Here is an 18,112-nt window from a genome sequence, read left to right on the forward strand (position 1 = left end):
AATCAAATTTGCATTCAAAGTAGAGCGGTGTAAGAGAAAAGATAACATCTGTTTAGGTTTTCGTTTGTTTGTAAAAAGTCTTGCTGAGCGATGATAACAAGCAAATATGGTCGATGGAGGGCATTTATGACTGGAAGATGATAACACGCTATTTTGCAGTCTTTTCCAGTTTGCCTCCTACTGTTAGTTTGTCAACTTAGTTGTTGATGGATTAATTGGAAAAGCAAAAAATAATGCATGAAATATCGTTTTAGAGGGTACACCACCGATGAATAGAAGCGTCCAAAACTGGGCTAATATTTGGCCATCTAAAAATGAATCCAGCGCATTTCAATTGTAAGCACTTTGCTCCGGCTAATCTTACTTATCATAACATCCTCTTCAATGGACAAAAAGTAGGCAAACAACAAATTACAGATTGTTTGAGAAACCTCTTGACCAAATCGTCTTTTGTAAATTACTGTACCGAAAGGCAATCAAACGGCAGATCTTACGCCTTGTATTAAAGTTTAGGAATTAAAAATCACAAACACAGGAATGGGAGAATTGGTATCATGCTCAAACGGTTAAGATAAAACAGGTGGTAATAAAAGAAAATGTTTGGCCTCATCAAAAAACCTTTTTATAGGCTTCTTGAACTTAAAATCATCTTTCAATACTTACAGAGCTTTTTCTGATAAAAGTTACACACTAACCATTGTGCACAAAAACCAAGCAATTTTAGGTATATAATCGATGGAACAATTTTTGTAAATTTTCTGAAAATGTGAGCTTATTTTACAGAGAGTTTACAAAGAGGTTACAGAAGGACAAAAGGTTGAAAAAGAACACAATTTTCTTGGCATTATGGGTGGAAAACTGACATAACTTTCGCTAGAAAGTTTTTGTATGCAGCTACAAGCCTTAATACACATTGGCATAACAGTCTGCATCAGGTGGTATTCAGCTGCCTGAAAAGACGAAAGTGAAAACATTAATGATGTGCTGAAATTCAACGTAAACAACAATTGAAGAGAAGATGACAAACTGAAATGAAATTTTCGGTGTTTCTAGAATATCTCTTTTTGGTGAAGTTCCCCTAGCTATTGTTGTGTCCCAGTCGCTAACCTCAAGACAATTAACTGAAGAAATGTCAGGTTTTTAGACGCTTTACGCTAGTCCAGCACTATAAAACTATGATTAAGTAGCCCGGAGACTTTTCCCACATTGTGCAGCAGAACAGACGGTAACTTCTATCAACAGCAAATCCCAAGCTTGGCTATTGAATATGCTAGCTAATGATAAAAAGGGTGAGCTTGGTAATCAAAATTGGCCAAGATTATCTGTCCTGTCGTTGGAGAAAGTTGAGGTAGGCCTTTCATAAGAAACAAAAGCTTGCATCCTTGCTTAAGCACCTAAAAAAAGGCTATAAAGTTTGAAAATATAGTATGGTGGAAAATGACAGGTTGATCACTGTGCGTTTTTCTTATAAAGGAGCATGGTTGAGAACCTCTCGCTAGAGCTGCAAAATCTCTAAGTATTGAAGGAGCATTCTATGCTGAAGAGACCAGCGCGGAACAGCAACCAAAGCACTTAGATAACCTCATCTAAGCCAAGGGAAAAACATTTGTGCAAAAACTCAAACTACAGAACTTATTTCTCTGTTATCCCTAAAGGCATCGAAAGCAGCACACAGAGGTTTAATACAAGAATGAAAGCATCAACCTTAACGCCCAAAATTAAAAAATACAATTAGAATGAAAAAAAGAGGAAGCCCAATGTGAAATCAAATTCTACAACATCGGTTGTGAAATAAGCTCAGATAAAATTTCATTTGACCAGGCATGAAAATTAAAGATGCATTTTTTTATCCATTCACAGGCACCGCAGAGAGGGTAACTGGCCCCCCAATTTTCGCCAGAAATGCAAAAAAATCTGCCAATGAATCACCAGTCAAGCCATGTCTGGTAACACTACTTTAAAGATCTAGAAAGCCAATTTGACATTCGCTGTGAACATTTCAAAAAATTTGATCTTGAGATAAGAAAATACAGGCTAGTTTCTAGAGAGAATTCACCCAAACAGCTGTTTTCTTTGGCTTATCTTACCCTGATAAGGCCTGTTAAAAACCCAACTGAAACTTGCAGTTTCACTTTAAAAGATAATTACGTGAAACTCGTTGTGGCAGTGCGGCTCAAGGAAAAGCGTTGAAAGTCGATAACTGGGGCTAATTTGCAAACTAAAGAAAAACTTGCATTGGGGCTAATTTGCAAACTAAAGAAGACATTTGCTTCTTGTCGCAGACATGATAGAGTGTGAAAAGAAAGGCAAGAAGATCTTTCAAGCAGACAGTAGAAAAGGTAAGCTCTAAAAGAATTACGTATAAAGATGAATTGTTGCTTCCTCAAACCAAACCATGTTTCTAGAAGGCGGAGTTGTGAAGGCAAACAAAGTGTCGAAGAAAGTTTCAACCCCGCTTTCGCCTTATTGGGGCGGATTTTGCATGAATATAAACGAATAAAAAGCCTGACAAGCAAAAATTTAGATAAACTATTGCCACTTTTAAATCATAGGTAGTACTAAAGTAGAAAACTATTTCAATAGGATCTTTTTAGTCTAAGCAGGTCTAGATTGATTTCGAAAATGAACAATTTGATGCTAGTTAATTTGATCTTTGAATCAAATTGGTATGGAAAGATATTTGAATAGAAGAGGCATGGGAACACACAGGGGAACTGGGGTATTGGATATAGGGACACAGGGGTATGGGGTTATGAAAGCACAGAAACATGCTAGCATAAACAGAAAGTCCTTCTTTTTGTTTCCTGCAAGGGATGTCATTAAACGTTACCTTTACATGAGCAACAAACATTTTCAAAAGATATATTTGCCCTGAAATGAATTTTCAGCCAGCGTATCGGTGTGGTCACATGTATGTCTTGGTATCTTTGCACGTTGCATTTCTAATGGCCTTATAACGAACCATCCTCCTAGAACAAACACATTTGACAAGCTTTCTGCATAAAAATACTTTTAAAGAATTAGAGGATGAGGGCCATGTTTAAAATAATCATGTATTTTAACATTATTTTCTATATTCAAAAAGATAAAATAGAACTTAGTTAATCAGGCTTGCTTAACATCACGGTGATGGTGGGAAGTGCAAACATTGCTAATCGGAATACTCCATCAATCGACATTAAATATTTTTAACATTATGAAACAGCACTGCATAGTCCAGAAGAGAGTTTCAAAGTTTCTGGTCATCCGAAAAAAAATTTCTCTCTTTTACGTGCTTTTTGTTCGCTTAATTCATAGTGTTATTGTATCAATTTTTGATTTTTTATGCAAGTAATTTGTGAGAGCTAGGAGTTTAATTCTGGCTGGATAAATTTGACAATACTTTAAATAACTGATTCCATGCCTACATTTTTGTAAGATTTTAAAAGGAAACCTCTGGAACCTAAAGTTACCCTTAATTAGCCATAACTGATTTACGTGTGTTTGTTGTTCTTCATTCTCGTCGCCTTGCGGCGTTACTTATTCCAACGGAGTCCGTCGAGCAGCCTGCTATCGTGGCCTTTCTTTTATTGACACTCTACATTTTACCCTTGATTGTCCCCTTCCAGCTCTTCTAGTTTAATTGATTTACATTCTTTGAATACATAAGTAAACAAATTTCTTTCCGAATTAATTTTTACATCGAATATCAAACTGTTTTACTTTTTAATGAAAAGCCTCTTTTGTACTATTCACAAATTACACTAACAATCCGAAAAGCGCACAAAGAACAATTTTCTAACAAAGAAATCCTATCCTTTTCACCTTAACACTTGGAATAAATTAAATTGCTCTTAACATATCAACAGGCATGTTTACAAAGCTTCTTGCGCCTCCCTTTGATATGAATTGATTAAAATGCGCAATTATGTAACATCAAATCGAGCCATTTTAATTGACTCTGTTTGTGAGACCTATAGAGAATTACCTGGGTATATCAAACTTAAATTTAGTTGGTTTCTTTCAGTTTCTATGCGTTTGGCCTTTGGATTCTAAAGCAGCTTTCTGTCACGTTTAATCATTACTTGCATAAAATTATTGAAGAAAAACTTTAGAAGTTCAGCGCCATGTGCATATTTGTAGGTAGAGCTCGGCTTCCTGAAATTCTTACTTCACTATACATTGAGACAAATTCAATGTCACAAAGTATTACGATTTGAGCAATTAACAAAAATAAGATAAGAAATTCTGAGCTGCTTGGAAGGATAGAAGTTTTAAATCATGAAGTTTTCTTGATAGCTTTCTATGTGAATCGCGGAAACTCAGAACTTGTTTGCTTACATTACATGAATTTTTGTTCAAAGGGATTTTAAGCTTTTTCGAGTCTAACGGACAAAGCCTTAGTTTGGGCCAACACGGCATGAAACTCTTTATACCTTGAAATTTAGTCATTCTTCAAATGAACTCTCTTCCTTTTAAACTGGATGTTGAAAGTATCACTGACTAAGTGTGTCCAAAGTTACCACTAAAAAATTTAATCAATTTTAATGGAGCCGAGCAGATCAAAGTGCAGCAAAGAAGCTTTAAATTGGCACTGAAGATGTAGCGTCCACCATTCTAACAGTGTGAATTGGAAGAAGTGAATGATGGGAAATATGTCTCAAGTTTGATAAAGATAACTTGAAACATAAAGAGAATGAACAGTGGCAAGTTCTGGTCTGCCATTAGATTTTCATAGGAATTCCGAGCTGTATTCCGAGACGTACTTTAAATGAAATGTCCAGTTAGAGTTTTTATATCTGTTCAGTTACTTAAAGAATAGCTGCTGTATGTTAAAGAAAAGTTTGATAAAGTAAAGCTTGATTAGAACGTACAGAGAGATTTTACTGAGTGACCCCCGGCCTTGACCTCACCAGATTTCTTGACGATAACCCCCTGAAATTTCCGTTTGCCAATTAAATAATAGCAAACGTTTTAAAGAAGATATCGTTTTTTAATGCGTTGCATTGATAGCAGAAAGGAGGGTGAAAACAATTGATTCATTCAATAGAGTGTTCAGCTGTTAGTTGAATGAATTGAGTTGTAATCAGCAAGGAGACTTCACATCCACTTGACACCCACAACGCAAGTATCGCATGAAATTTGAAGACGATTTCAAAGAAGAAAGATGGAAATGTCTGATGTAGAAAGCAAGCCAGGTATGCACAGAAAACATGTGCCTCGTATTATTCAAGTTATCTTTAAAACTATTTTACGGCAGATTTATAAGAGCTACTGAATAACTGTTTAATGGTTTATCTTATATTTTCTATAGAAACAATATATCTCAATCGATTATCTGATAAATTTTTCGATGTTTACCACTTTTTACACTAGATTGTTCACAATTTTGAATGTTTGTCGATGGCTTCGTGGATAGTATTTTATGTTGATGACATTTTCAAGCACCCAGCTAATAGAGCAGAAGTCGCTGGACCAAAATAACTAGGGTTTCAATTAAATAGTACTTAGTAGAAATTTCAAGGGGCAAATAAAGAGTAGACTTTCATTTGCAGAGACGTTTCATATTTTTACAGTGTGCATCTATTTCAGTGTGTTTTTCGTTTCTTTTTGCAATCAAGATACTAGCGTTAGCAAAACTTCTTTCCAAAATTCAGATAAATATTTTGGAAAAGAGTTGCGATACTCGGAAATTAGTGGTTAGAGAAAAGTAGCAGATTTCTCAACGATGGACAATTTGGCAAGTCAGAAACTCTCAAAAACATAACGAGCAGAAATCTGGATATTTGATTTTAATTTTCTTTACCTCCCATATCTCTAGATGCTTACCGTTTACTGGAGTATGTAAACACTCGTAAAGATTAAAACAAAAAACAAAAAGAAAGTGCGCTTTCATTAGTTCAGAAATGTGTCTAATTCTGCATATTTACCAAATCTTTGCTGCTGTCCTTCAAGGTATTTCTCTTGAGTAGTGTTTAAGCTTCTTAAAGCTAGGCTTACGCCAACCTCTAGCATTTCTCCATATTTTCCATGGCGTTTATAAACACGATGCAATCTTCATGACGTTATGAGTTGCTCATCAAAGATGGTATCAAAACGCGACTGTATTGGACATGTCCTGGCAAACTGTTATCTTAACAGAAATTAGGGAAAAAATTAAACTTGTGGAACTAAACAACCTTTTTAGTATAATTTAAATATATTTTCAACTCTAGCTCTTTCATTTGGCTCATACTAAGGATTTTGATATACAGGTAATACATCTAGCAAACGTTTTTAAAAGCAAATCAAAGGGTGCTTTGAGAGAAGAAAGTTCCATCATTGGCGTACCGATATCTTGACAAGAAGAAATAAATTTAGAGGGACCTACCATAAGATATTTTCGCAACACTGAAAACAAAACCTGATAAAACGTTTGGTTGCAGTATTCTCCCGAGTTGCTTGCAGTTACATCGAGTAACGTGGATGCACTCGTACCACGATCTTCAGTATTGATGGAAACTGCAAGCGCATGCAAGTAACAAAAAGTAATTTGGGGAATATGTTAAATGCAAATATATTTCTCTTAAACTGATTCTCTCACAACAGTCGATGATCTTGAATGATTTGACAGCCGAGGTTCCTTTGATGCAAGAGTTCATTTCTTCAGATAATATCAAAAATCAGTTGTTACGAAACTATGTTTAATCCATCTTACAATTCCAAATGCTTTTTTTGAAAAAAGATATCGAGACAAATCTGCACATAAAATTGTTTAAGATAATCTTAGTATGTGATTTAATAACATCAACAAATTGTGCTGGTATATTAAATAACGACTTTTTATTAAGCAATAAAGTATTAGTTCGTCTATGGTCTGTGATTTCCTCGTTACACGATGTTCTTTATCTCCTTTTAAAGGTTTCACTGTTCGGTTTTGCAAATGAATTTTAGATTTGAAGGATTGACAAAACTTTCTTATTGTCATTTCTCATTTCTCTAAGACCAACACAGGCTAGAGTGATAGGAAAAAGGAAATTAATTCACAGAACCAGCAGATTAATCAAATTTTGACTATCAAAATTCAGGCCACAGCAAATAGAAATTTCATTGACAGCACGAACCCCGTGATGCATTCCTAAAGATCTCCTTGGACTCACGTCAATACAGAATTAATTGAGAATCAAATTGATAGAAGATTTCTCTTTCCTGCTTGCAACGAGTCATGCACAATGCTGCAGCCTTAACAAAAGAAGCAACTGATCGTTTGATAAGGCATACCAGAATCTTACACTGCTGCATTAACTCGCAGTTGGGCGGGTCTTTGCTTGCTGATGTAGGCAAAGATGCCTGTTTGACAAACGTAAAAATGAAAGGGTTTTGACAAAATTCTGATCAACTAGGATAAGGCTGCGAAACGATAAGACACGCGACACGTACGACCAATCATTGATCCTCAACTAACAGCTTGTTATTTACGGTTAAAGAAAACTTCAATGAAAATTTGATGCAATGATGTTTCTTCTTAAACGGCGTCATATCGGCTATGAAGGTTGATTTCTTCAAAAGCGAAGGCAAAAATTATCTTTGTTTATCAGCTACTTGCCTCGTAATTGCAATCTTTCATCGGATGTTGTTTGTCTTCACGTTGTACTTTGCTTTTATTCCTCTCATTCAAATAATTTTTGTAACTCCGTACATTAAATTCTTGGCAAAGAGGTTTTGTGCATAAAACTTTTGGTAAGTTTCAGAAGGAGACCGTTAATAAAAAAAGTTACGTTTTAAACTGGAAAGTTTTTGCCATAAGGAACACCTTTAATTCCCGTAATAAGAAAAGATTCCGGGCACTTATCAGGAAAAGGAAAACCGGGAGAATGGCTTAAAAATAGAGCCGGAAAAACACTTGGAGAGAAGGAAATATATCTATTTGTAAAGGATATCCGCCAACAATTGCGCTTTATTCCTTACTTCTTGTGCACATGTGTTTCAGGCAATGATTTGATAGAACAGACTAGGAAATTTTGATATGCCTCGAAAGATTCAAAGCGTTGCATCGAAAACTTGCGTTGATTGGATGAACCGATTTAAACTGGCACGTGCACCAAAATGTTTGTTACTCAAAGGTCGAGCAGAAAATGTGGAAAAACAAGAATGAAATTGATAAAATTTTTTAATAATTAATCAAGATGGATACATACTTGTAGCATTAAAATGTTAAAGTCAGTTTCCTTAGCCTATTTTTCCAGCAAGTGTCAACCTTTTCACAGCTTTTATCGCTTTGCGCTTAAAAATTTCTAATTTGCTTTAACTCAATGTTTTGATTGATGATCATCATCATCAAATGTTCATTGCGTTATTTATTTACTTAATAATGCGATTTTATTAAAAAAAACCAAAGTCTTTGTGTGAAAGGTAGCTTGATCAAAGACCTTTGCTCGATTTAGGCTCGCCATTGGACGAATCGCAGCCCATCCATGTGCTGTCAGATCGAGAAAGTCCATCCATCTCGTCGATTCACAAAGATGTCCACAAAAGATCAGAAATTCTCTGCAAAGTTTGCGGTGACATATCATCAGGCCGACATTACGGCGTGTTTACCTGTGATGGCTGCAGTGGATTTTTCATGCGGAGTGTCCGCAGAGGTATGATCTATACATGCAAAGGCAATCAGAACTGCATTGTTGACAAGAAACGCAGAAATCAATGCCAGGCATGCCGATTCAAGAAGTGTGTTGAAGTGAAGATGAACAAATTCGGTAAGAATTCGTCTTATCTCATTGCAGGCTCATTTACCGGATGGCAAACAGTAATTGAGGAAATTGCTATAATTTTTGTCTGGTACTTACAGTAGCAAAAAATTTATAAAGTTGCTATTGTTATAAATCGTTAAGTTCGTAAAATCCTGTTATAGGACTATGGTGGAGAGTAAAACGACAACTGAACCCAAAAACTTGTTTGAGTGTATGATGGCGTGTAGATGGAGATGCACGCTTTTCGTGTATAGAACAGGGCAGTTCTAAATTGTTAACACGAGTTTTACGCTTATCGTGATCATCAGGAAACCAGTTAACATAATTTGATTGACATATGAATTGTTGTTAGAAATCTATTGAAAGAAAAATGACAGATCTGTAAGAAGTTCCAAAATCGGTACATTCAAAGTTCATTTTTTTCGTCAACAAAAGTTAATTTGAAAGCAAGAAAGCTAGCGAATCAACTAACTGAATTGATTCAAGAAGAGTTAGAAATATTGATTTAGATTAGAAGAGGAAAAGATTGAAAAAAATGTTCGCCTTCATTCAAAGAAACAAAAATGTAGTCTTTTGGCCACTATCTAGAATTCTTTTCAAGCGCATTCAAGTTTGGCTCAAAATGGCACAAATCAAATCAAAATATATCATAACTTTCAAAAGTTATTCGATGGAACAAATACAAACTTAAGTATAAGGAAGCCTTTCAATTTGAATAGTGTATTTTTGAATATCATAAGAGTCTTAAACTTCAAAATGAATCATTGTTGAAAGCTAATGAAGAGATATTTGATAACACTTTTCTGGCTGAGTTGAAAAAGGGTCGGTAAAATTCTTCACAGATTACCGGGGGAAGTGGGAAAATGGAATGAAAGACTTGTATTTTAAGTTTATGGGTGTGGATTGGTGACAAACAGCTGGGCGGAAATTAGGAAGAGAGAGACAATGGGATTCTTAAAATTAAAAAGAAAAAATCACAGCAAAGAGACTTTTTCTGCTGATTTGAAAACAGAGACTTTAGTTTAGTTAGAATTTGATAAATGGAAAACTCAGATCAAAGCTCATTGCAAAATTTATTCGTTGCAATGTTCAGAACCAGGTTTCATTGCAAAATACAAGAGCATTTCACATTTTGAAATTTACGCAGCTTTTTTAAAGCACGTGACAGCCATGAAGATTTCAGCTCGTACAGAAATCATGTCAGTGTTATGGATACATAATATCAACAAACTTTACTGAAACGTTCGTTTTTTGATAGTCCTTTAACAAGGTGGTTTTAGAAACAAAACAAAGAATCCATTGAGTAAGAGAAGCGAATCCGTAGAAAGCTCCACGTGCGACAGCCGTTTTCGTATATACGGATGGGCTTTGCAAGTAAATATTACAAAGAAACATAGAGAATAGCACCTATTTGGCAACAAACATTGATTTTGAAAACATGAACAGTTTCGAATCGGGATAAATTAAACAGGTGTAGGGAATCAAAATACGGCTCAATTATAAAGCAATCAAGGTTTTGATTTACCAGTTAGTTATGCGGTTTGCCTTTTATGAAGAATCAGTTTATAATTTAGTTCCGACGCTGAAAGAAAAACAATTGTTACTCTAACAGAAATAGTAAATAAACATAAGTTCATTTTAAATTAAAAATGACAGGCTTAGAATGAGCAGCTGATTTCGCAAAGAAGTAAATTGAAATATTTTCAGCTTTTCATTGCATCACAATATTAACACATTTAAGAAATTAATTTCAGGTATATAATCGATTTCCTACTTTTCTGCAATAGATTGTGAATAGTTTTCATGAGGTGTGTTGTTGCTCAGTTGGCAAAGTTTTTGAAAATCGCAAACTGAAAACACTCAATGGAACTTATTGACCAGCGTTCCCGTGTTATGCCAAACTTGTAAAAAGACCTGAAACCGAGGCTAACGATCTAAGTAAACAAAATGGCATGATGCAATGACCTTAGTTGGAACTATGAGAAATGCCTATTCAAATTGTGGTGTAAATACATCATTGTGTTCAGTGACATTTGTAAGAGCGCAAACTACCAAAAGCTTGAACACTTATGCTTTGCAAATCTGATGCTTTTGGCCTAGATGTGGATTAAAATGACATAACATTTTCTAGATCTATACATCCTTGAATGTTACAAATGCTACCCAATAAACCAGAATTGTGCTTTGAATTGCACCTTCAATATTTCACCAAAGGGAACTTCAGTGAGTGTTGGCAGTGAAAATTCGTCAAATCGAAATTATCCTTCTGGGATACTGCCTGTAGAATTTCTTAATTTCTCCTCACTCTGAAATTAGGCCATTCAACAATGTAGGCTAAAATTTGACGCGCACAATGTGCAGCCAGAAATACTCTAACAGACTGCACCAATGATTCATTGTTTTCAATACTTGAATCCATTTAGCTGCCATTGCAAATTCCATTAGGAAGCCCAGTTTTGAATTCTGTAGTTTCATTGATAACTTGCCGTAAACATCGCCAGCACATTTGCAAAGTAGTTTGGCCTAATTGAATCCATTTGACAAGATATCCCAATGTCTTTTCACAACCTCACGTGCCTTTGATAAAATATTCATTTTCAGAACTTAATCTAGCTAAAAATGTGTGTTATCTCAGGTCAGGACATCGACTACCAGCTTATTCAGAGCCCCCTAATCAGATTCAAATTATGGGCTTCAACTATTGGCATGTCCACTTAGGTAAAATTAAGAGCCTTAAACCAAACCGCGTATTAAAAATCAGTGTATTTTTCATTATAGGCCAGGTGAAATGAGTGTATAATCATTTAATTCGACGAAGATAAACAAAGCTTGCTGATAATCTTCGCGTCAAATTTTAGTGAGATTTAAGATTTTATCTGTGCTGTTTCGATTAGATTTGCATTGTGCGCTGTGACGCTTCGCTAAACGATACAGCCATGGGCCATTGAATCGCGCTGCGGCTTGTCGAAGCATAAAACATTAATATGCTGCATTTGAATTATCTGTTGCAGTATAGAGAAATAACATCACATTTAAGCAGGTTGTACATGGATGCAAGGAGCGTATATTAAAGAAAATCATAAAAAGTAAAGGGGTTTATCGGGCGTTTATTCCGAAATATTCTTGCTATAACTCATCTCTTTATAAGAAACTCTGCTCGCCATATATTGCGATTTCCTTTCTAGCTTTTTCAAAATTTATTAATAAATCAATATTTTTCAAAATGTTCATATTTATGAATCCAAATCTCCGAAGAGTACTAGGTACATGAGGTAAAATACAAAAATCTAAAAGATTCTATCCTTTAGTGCAATAGGCTTAATTTTTTTCCTTTTACATTTATGCTTTAACTTTGAAGGTAACATCTTTATTTTCATTTTGATTATGATCAAGTTCTTCTTAACTTTCTCCTCAAAACCAAAGAAAAATGTCTTTTCTTTTAACAGCAAGGCATATACTTGGTAACAGACTCGAAGGCGATTCAAACACAAATACTGAAATTTTTAAGGTTCTCTTATATGGAATAAAAACGCCAGTTTAAGTCAGCTTCTTTTGTCAATCTTTCCATCAGCCTATTTGGTTTTTAGGAATCTCCTGCAGCACTTTCATCGAAATGTGTGACTCCCATTCTATTGACGATCAACAGAAACGTTTTCTCATCTCCAAACTTTCAAGCATTTCCATTCGTACCACGTATTTCATATTCTGCTGTAGGACCAAAACTTAGATTGACCCAGAGTTACTCTCAATGGGAATATTTTTATTTAGCTAAAAAGACTAGCAGGTTACAAATTACTTTTTAATTAGAGATATTTACAATGAAACAGTTGAGATGGAATTTTTCATGAAAACTTTCCTTTATATTTTCGGAATTATCGGTTCAGATATATCTGGAAAATAAAATGCCGTGCTACGAAAAAAACAACTCTCAATTTTAGTTGACCTTCCTTTCTCTGAGTAGAGTATCTTATAAATATCTCTCATTGCTGCATCTTCTTGTAACGATTTTTGAGCATTTTTAACGGTGCTATACATTCTTCTATACTGTTTATTTATCCCCCTTTCAACTAGAGGATCAAGTGTAGAAAAATACTCGAGTAGAAATCGGAATTATGTTGATTGTCAAGAGATTAAACTGCTTTTTGTAAGAATTGTTTTATTCTGCTGTGTTGATACAAATTAAAACGAGGTATCATTTCAAATGCCAGCCGCATGGCATAAAGTGACAGCTGATTTGATCTTAACAAAAGTAACTGAGAATGCGAAATCAAATATAACGGCATTCCGCATACTAAAAAATTGAAAGTATTGTAATTATATATTACTTAAGCCCTGAATTAATACTTTCCATAAATACTGTCAGCGTTATCGATGCGACGCATACTTTTCTCTGGAACGAACCACACGATGGGTGGGGTCTTGATATCAAATATCCAACAGAAATGGGCGAAGCCTTCACATAATTCCAAGAAGAACATTTCATGAAGCTTCGCCAATTTCGTCTTGGAAACATCATATCGAAGTTTCTTTGAATTTGAAAACCAACAAACAATATTTTCTTTGACGTAGTTTCACACGGTGTTTTCATATTAAGTTGAATGTCGTCTAATAGAATTTGGAAGAATGGGTATGAAAATGGCGATGTGACGTAAAAGAGAAATGAGATGGAAGACTACAAAATGAGAGAGACTCATGAGAGTTAGAACAAAGTGTCTCAAGATTCAAGAATAAAGGTAGAAGACAAGTACCTGAAAAATTGTTTCTTAAACAACCCTGAAAAAGGTAAATTAAAGAACAAAACATCAACATGAATAGAGTCTTAACAGGCTGAAAATTTGTTGAAATATATGCACATCTCTCTTTATAAGAAAAAGATACACACGTATTTTGAAATGGAAAGAAACTAATAAACAAGACATGAAACTATGTTCTGTTTGAATGGGTAACGAAAGTTTAACATTACGACAAAATATATGACCTGAGATCGTTAAACTTAAACAGCTCTACCTCGCAGTCAAATTATAGATAAAGTATTTAATCCTTCGGAATAGCGAAAATTTCAACAGATACGAGCAGCTTGGGGTCTTAAGAAAGCGCAAATTTCACAACAAGATGGCGAGGAGAAACCGCTAAAACTAGAGAAAGAGGCCGAGAAGCGGTTTTGCTCTTACTTTTGAACTCAATACAAATCCATGAGTGAACTAAAACAAGTGTGCTCGTGTATTCACAAGAAATGCACGTATTTAAATGGAATTAACTCAACATTTTAACAACTTACAAAGTTTCCCTGCCTAATTTGAACTTACTAACGATAAACAAAGACTCTTAAAAATAAGTACGTTTCGTTTCAGCGCAACGTGGTTTCCAAAACAGATACTTCGTGCTTCCATGCTGAGATAATTGATACCTTCGGTCCTCTAACCTCAATCTTCTCAAGTAAACAAAGAAAGTCTACCGCTCACAAGAGACATAAGAAAATTTCAAACTCTGACACACCTAACCGAATCAATGAATGAGTTGCCCTTTCCGCCTGCAGAATTTTTAGTTTTCCTAACTTTAAAAACCTCTTAAGCAGAGACCAGAAATCTTGCGAAGGGCGTTAATATTTCGTTGGGCCTGTCATTTTATAATGCACTCTTTTTCTATTTAAGAATCATATAATTTCTTCCGAGTCTTGTTGTTCTTGTTCTACGGATAACTCGAAACGCAATTGTTCTCAATGTTGTTTTTATTTCGAGATTTGTGCTTCTACAGCTACAAGATAATTCCAAAACAACAAGACAACGGTTTTGCATGACATCGTTGTAGCACGGCTGACTAGCTGATGAAATCTTTTGTATTAAATTAGCACGAAAGTAAATTTTAGAAAACAATTTCTTTCTATCTTCTAATTCTTCATCTATGGATGGGCATGCTGTTATGGTGTTCTTTTCTTGGCAAACCGAGCTTCAGTATTTTCATAAATTGTACCCTTATGAAGAGAAAATAGTGAATAATGCCAAATACTGAATAATGCTTCTTAGCCGATTTCTCCAGGCCATATTTCAAAACAGGTTTTTTGTAACACAGTTTTACGATGAGAAAAAAGATTAGATTGCAGAGATCTATACGGAAGATATAAATGTAAAGAGTTACTAAGTTTGATTGTAAGTACGGTGTTTGAAAGAAAAAAATATTTGGAAGATTACAGTAAACCAGCAAGGTTTGAAAAATTGGATGAAAATATAATGAAAAATTCTGAAAAAAATGCTTCAAAAATCCTTTTGTTATACATAAACTTCGGATTTCATGCTTAATTTCATGTTTCCGTTTCAATGCGGAGTATGAAATTTAACATATAATTTAATTTTCTTGAACACAGCAGTACAGCAAGAACGCCAGCCAAACACAGCCAGAATTCGAGACATGCCAGCTTCGAGCCAGGATACAGCGGAATATCACTATCTCCGTGCTCGGGCTGACTACATTTCCAGCTTCACGACTCCAGACGCACCGATTTCAAGCTCCCTGGTGATGTCGTCATACTCATTACCCGTCATGCATAGCCAGAAATCGCAGTCGCAAGCATATCACGCTGCGGATGGTATTTATGAGACCGCTGCGAGGCTGCTGTATCTGTCAGTGACTTGGGCGAGAAATGTCCCGGCTTTTCTGCAGCTGCCTTTCAGAGACCAAATTATTTTGCTCGAAGAGTCATGGAGAGAACTGTTTGTGATATTTGCCATACAGTGGAACCTTCCGCTGGACCTAAACTACTTAGTGGCGCCATTTGTGAACCCAAAGAAGCCCGCAGACCCGGAAACTGTGGCAAAAGTATCACTTGAGTTGAGAAGATTCCAGGAGCTGGCCACGAAATTCCGCGCGCTGAAGATCACAGAGGAAGAGTTCATTTTCTTGAAGGCCATTCTTTTGTTTAAATACGGTAATTTGAGTCTCACTAAATATCTGCTGAATGATGCATGCACGTACCAAAGAACCATTTCATCTGAACAAATAGAAAATTATGCAAAAAAGAGTGAACAACCCAGAATTACTTGAGGAAATTTTTATAAATCAACTCTCTATTAAGCATTTCTTCTACAATTTAAAAAGCATCAACTTTGAGATTTTTTTTCCAAAGCATGAAATTTCAAGATCATGAGCGACAAACTTAAGAGTATTATGTTTAATTTCATAAGAAAGATGCTTCCAATTGAGAGGAAATTTATAAATCTACTTTTTCCTCTTTGTTTGGTCAAATATAAATAGAAAAAATTTTTCTTCTACTATGACATAAAATCTGTAAAACATTTTTAGTCAATGGACTTCTAATAATGGTAAGCAGCGAATTTTGATTCAGTTGATGATCTTAATTAACTAATGTATAACACAGAGCACTTGAAGAGAGATAACTGCAAAGACATCTGATTAACATATGTCATTATTGATGTCATATAGATTCACGTGGACTGAGAGACCCGCACCACGTGGAGAGCTGCCAGGACCAAGCCCAGGTCATGCTTGGCGATCATATCCGTCACAACTTCAGGGAGCAGAAGCAGCGCTTCGGCAAACTTATTCTTCTTCTGCCTGCCTTGCGTGGCATCAGTCCTAAAACGCTGGAAGATGTCTTCTTTAGACAAACAATTGGTCCGGTCTCGATCGAAACGCTTTTGGCAGACTTATTCAAGTCTTCATAGAACGCCATCAATGTTGTTACTGTAGCTGCGATTGGAATCTCGGTCGCTGCCAAGGAGCGCAACCAGGGCAACAAAAACAGAGATTTGGTCTATACATCTGGAAGTGTTAAAGAATGTGAAGGACTTGGTAGCATCTCATTTGATATATCGGACACTATGGAATGATTTTAGCTGAAAGCACTTTGTAACTTACGCTTTGCATTTTGGTAAAGCCTATGTTTCTAAATAACCCGTAAAGCGGCTTAATTTTGTTGACTAAACTTGTACATCAGACCTAAGAAACTTTAAACCTAATTATCTTAATGGCTTGTAGAATAAATAAATAAATAAATAAATAAAGAGAGGGGTTGAGATATAGTTTGATTATAACTGAGAGGTAACAAGAAGGTCACACAGCAGAAACCCGTAAACAGGAACCCGCATTTTTATTGAGCCTAAGTGGGTGCTAATTGAATGGGCAAAAGTGGGTTCCCATTTAATGGGTATCTTTTAATTAATTAGGATTTATTGGTCCTTTGTAATTGCCCTTAAATTCTGTCTAATTTGTCATCATAGACCTTCAATCCTTTTTTTTTGATTTATCCAGTATTGTGGTAAATGTGTTGCACTATCTGGTATCTAAGCTATGCAGATTGGAATTATTCTTAGTAATTCAAATAAGAACCTATTATGCAAGTTAGGTAAACAAGAAGCTTATTAAAGTGGCCTAAACACCACTTTCAGCATACAAGTTCTGATAGCACTAGGTTCATATATGCGGGTGACAACTGTAATTTGGGCATGGCAAACTAATGGGAGGAGCCCGATAGAGCTGCCAGAATGCAGCAGTGCAGTGTGAAGGGCGAAAAAGAAGAAGAAGTTGCTTAGGGAAATTCATGATTGATCTTCTGCTTTGTAAAATCGCAGCTTAAGTAGGCAGCCAGGTCACTTAATTGGCCTTACTGCAGAATGCATGTTTTTTATCCATGATGTAATTTGCTGCATCTGATAAACAAAGTTTTAAACATGACTACATTTAATGTATGCACGTGTTTTGCTGTATTTATTGTAAAAATATTGGATAAAGATTTATCTAAAGGTGTTCTGGATGTGGACAAATTCTTCAACTATCTGCCTGTGGCGTTTTCGAATGCAATGGCCAAATGCAATATTTGAATTCAACATGAGTTGAGATTCTCAAATGTTCTTAATAAATTTCTACTGGTTTCTATTTTTGTATTTTGAAGAACGACTTTCCACAAGAATGAAGGCTTAATGAATCCAATTTGAATTTATAATGCTCCTAGGAATCGTCTCGGTGATAAGGAATTTTTGTATAAAGACTTTTATACTGATAAATTTACGATAATGATAAATTACTGTAAATCTTTTGAGCAAGAAAAATTTTCGGAGTAAAGATTTTTGCAAGATGGTATAATTTACGATTAAGAAGAGTTGGCGAATTCAAAAAGAGGGGAAAAGCTTGATACCGCTTGCTTTACAAACTAGCTCATTTGCTAACCGAGAAAAGAGGCCTATAGATAAAGTGCGTCGAAATAAGATACGAAGGCACAAGATAAAGACGCCACCAAACTAAAAATTCTTGCGTCTGACAAAGCCGATAACAAAATGAAACATCATGACTGCCCTGGATGAATAATCTAATTGATATAGTCAATTACGGGGTACTAAATAAATAAGGACATATTTACAACCAGACGCAAATAAACACATTAATCGCAAATA

General features: G+C 35.3%; 1 protein-coding gene across 2 annotated transcripts; it reads left to right on the forward strand.

The window, feature by feature from the left end:
* Nucleotides 1-4,624: 4,624 nt before the first annotated feature.
* Nucleotides 4,625-17,475, forward strand: LOC135691160 (photoreceptor-specific nuclear receptor). Of its 2 annotated transcripts, none has more exons than XM_065208940.2 (4): nucleotides 4,625-5,177; nucleotides 8,403-8,714; nucleotides 15,073-15,630; nucleotides 16,146-17,475. In XM_065208940.2, exons 1-4 carry the CDS (start codon nucleotides 5,147-5,149, stop codon nucleotides 16,385-16,387), a joined length of 1,143 nt encoding a protein of 380 aa, XP_065065012.2. In that variant the 5' UTR covers nucleotides 4,625-5,146; the 3' UTR covers nucleotides 16,388-17,475. The 2 variants fall into 2 exon arrangements, with proteins under 2 accessions (XP_065065012.2, XP_065065011.2); XM_065208939.2 differs by having other exon boundaries at nucleotides 4,634-5,177; nucleotides 15,070-15,630.
* Nucleotides 17,476-18,112: the final 637 nt, after the last annotated feature.

The sequence above is a fragment of the Rhopilema esculentum genome, chromosome 4 (assembly GCF_057945365.1).
Source record: "Rhopilema esculentum isolate cy_ngs chromosome 4, ASM5794536v1, whole genome shotgun sequence".
Lineage (NCBI taxonomy): Eukaryota > Metazoa > Cnidaria > Scyphozoa > Rhizostomeae > Rhizostomatidae > Rhopilema > Rhopilema esculentum.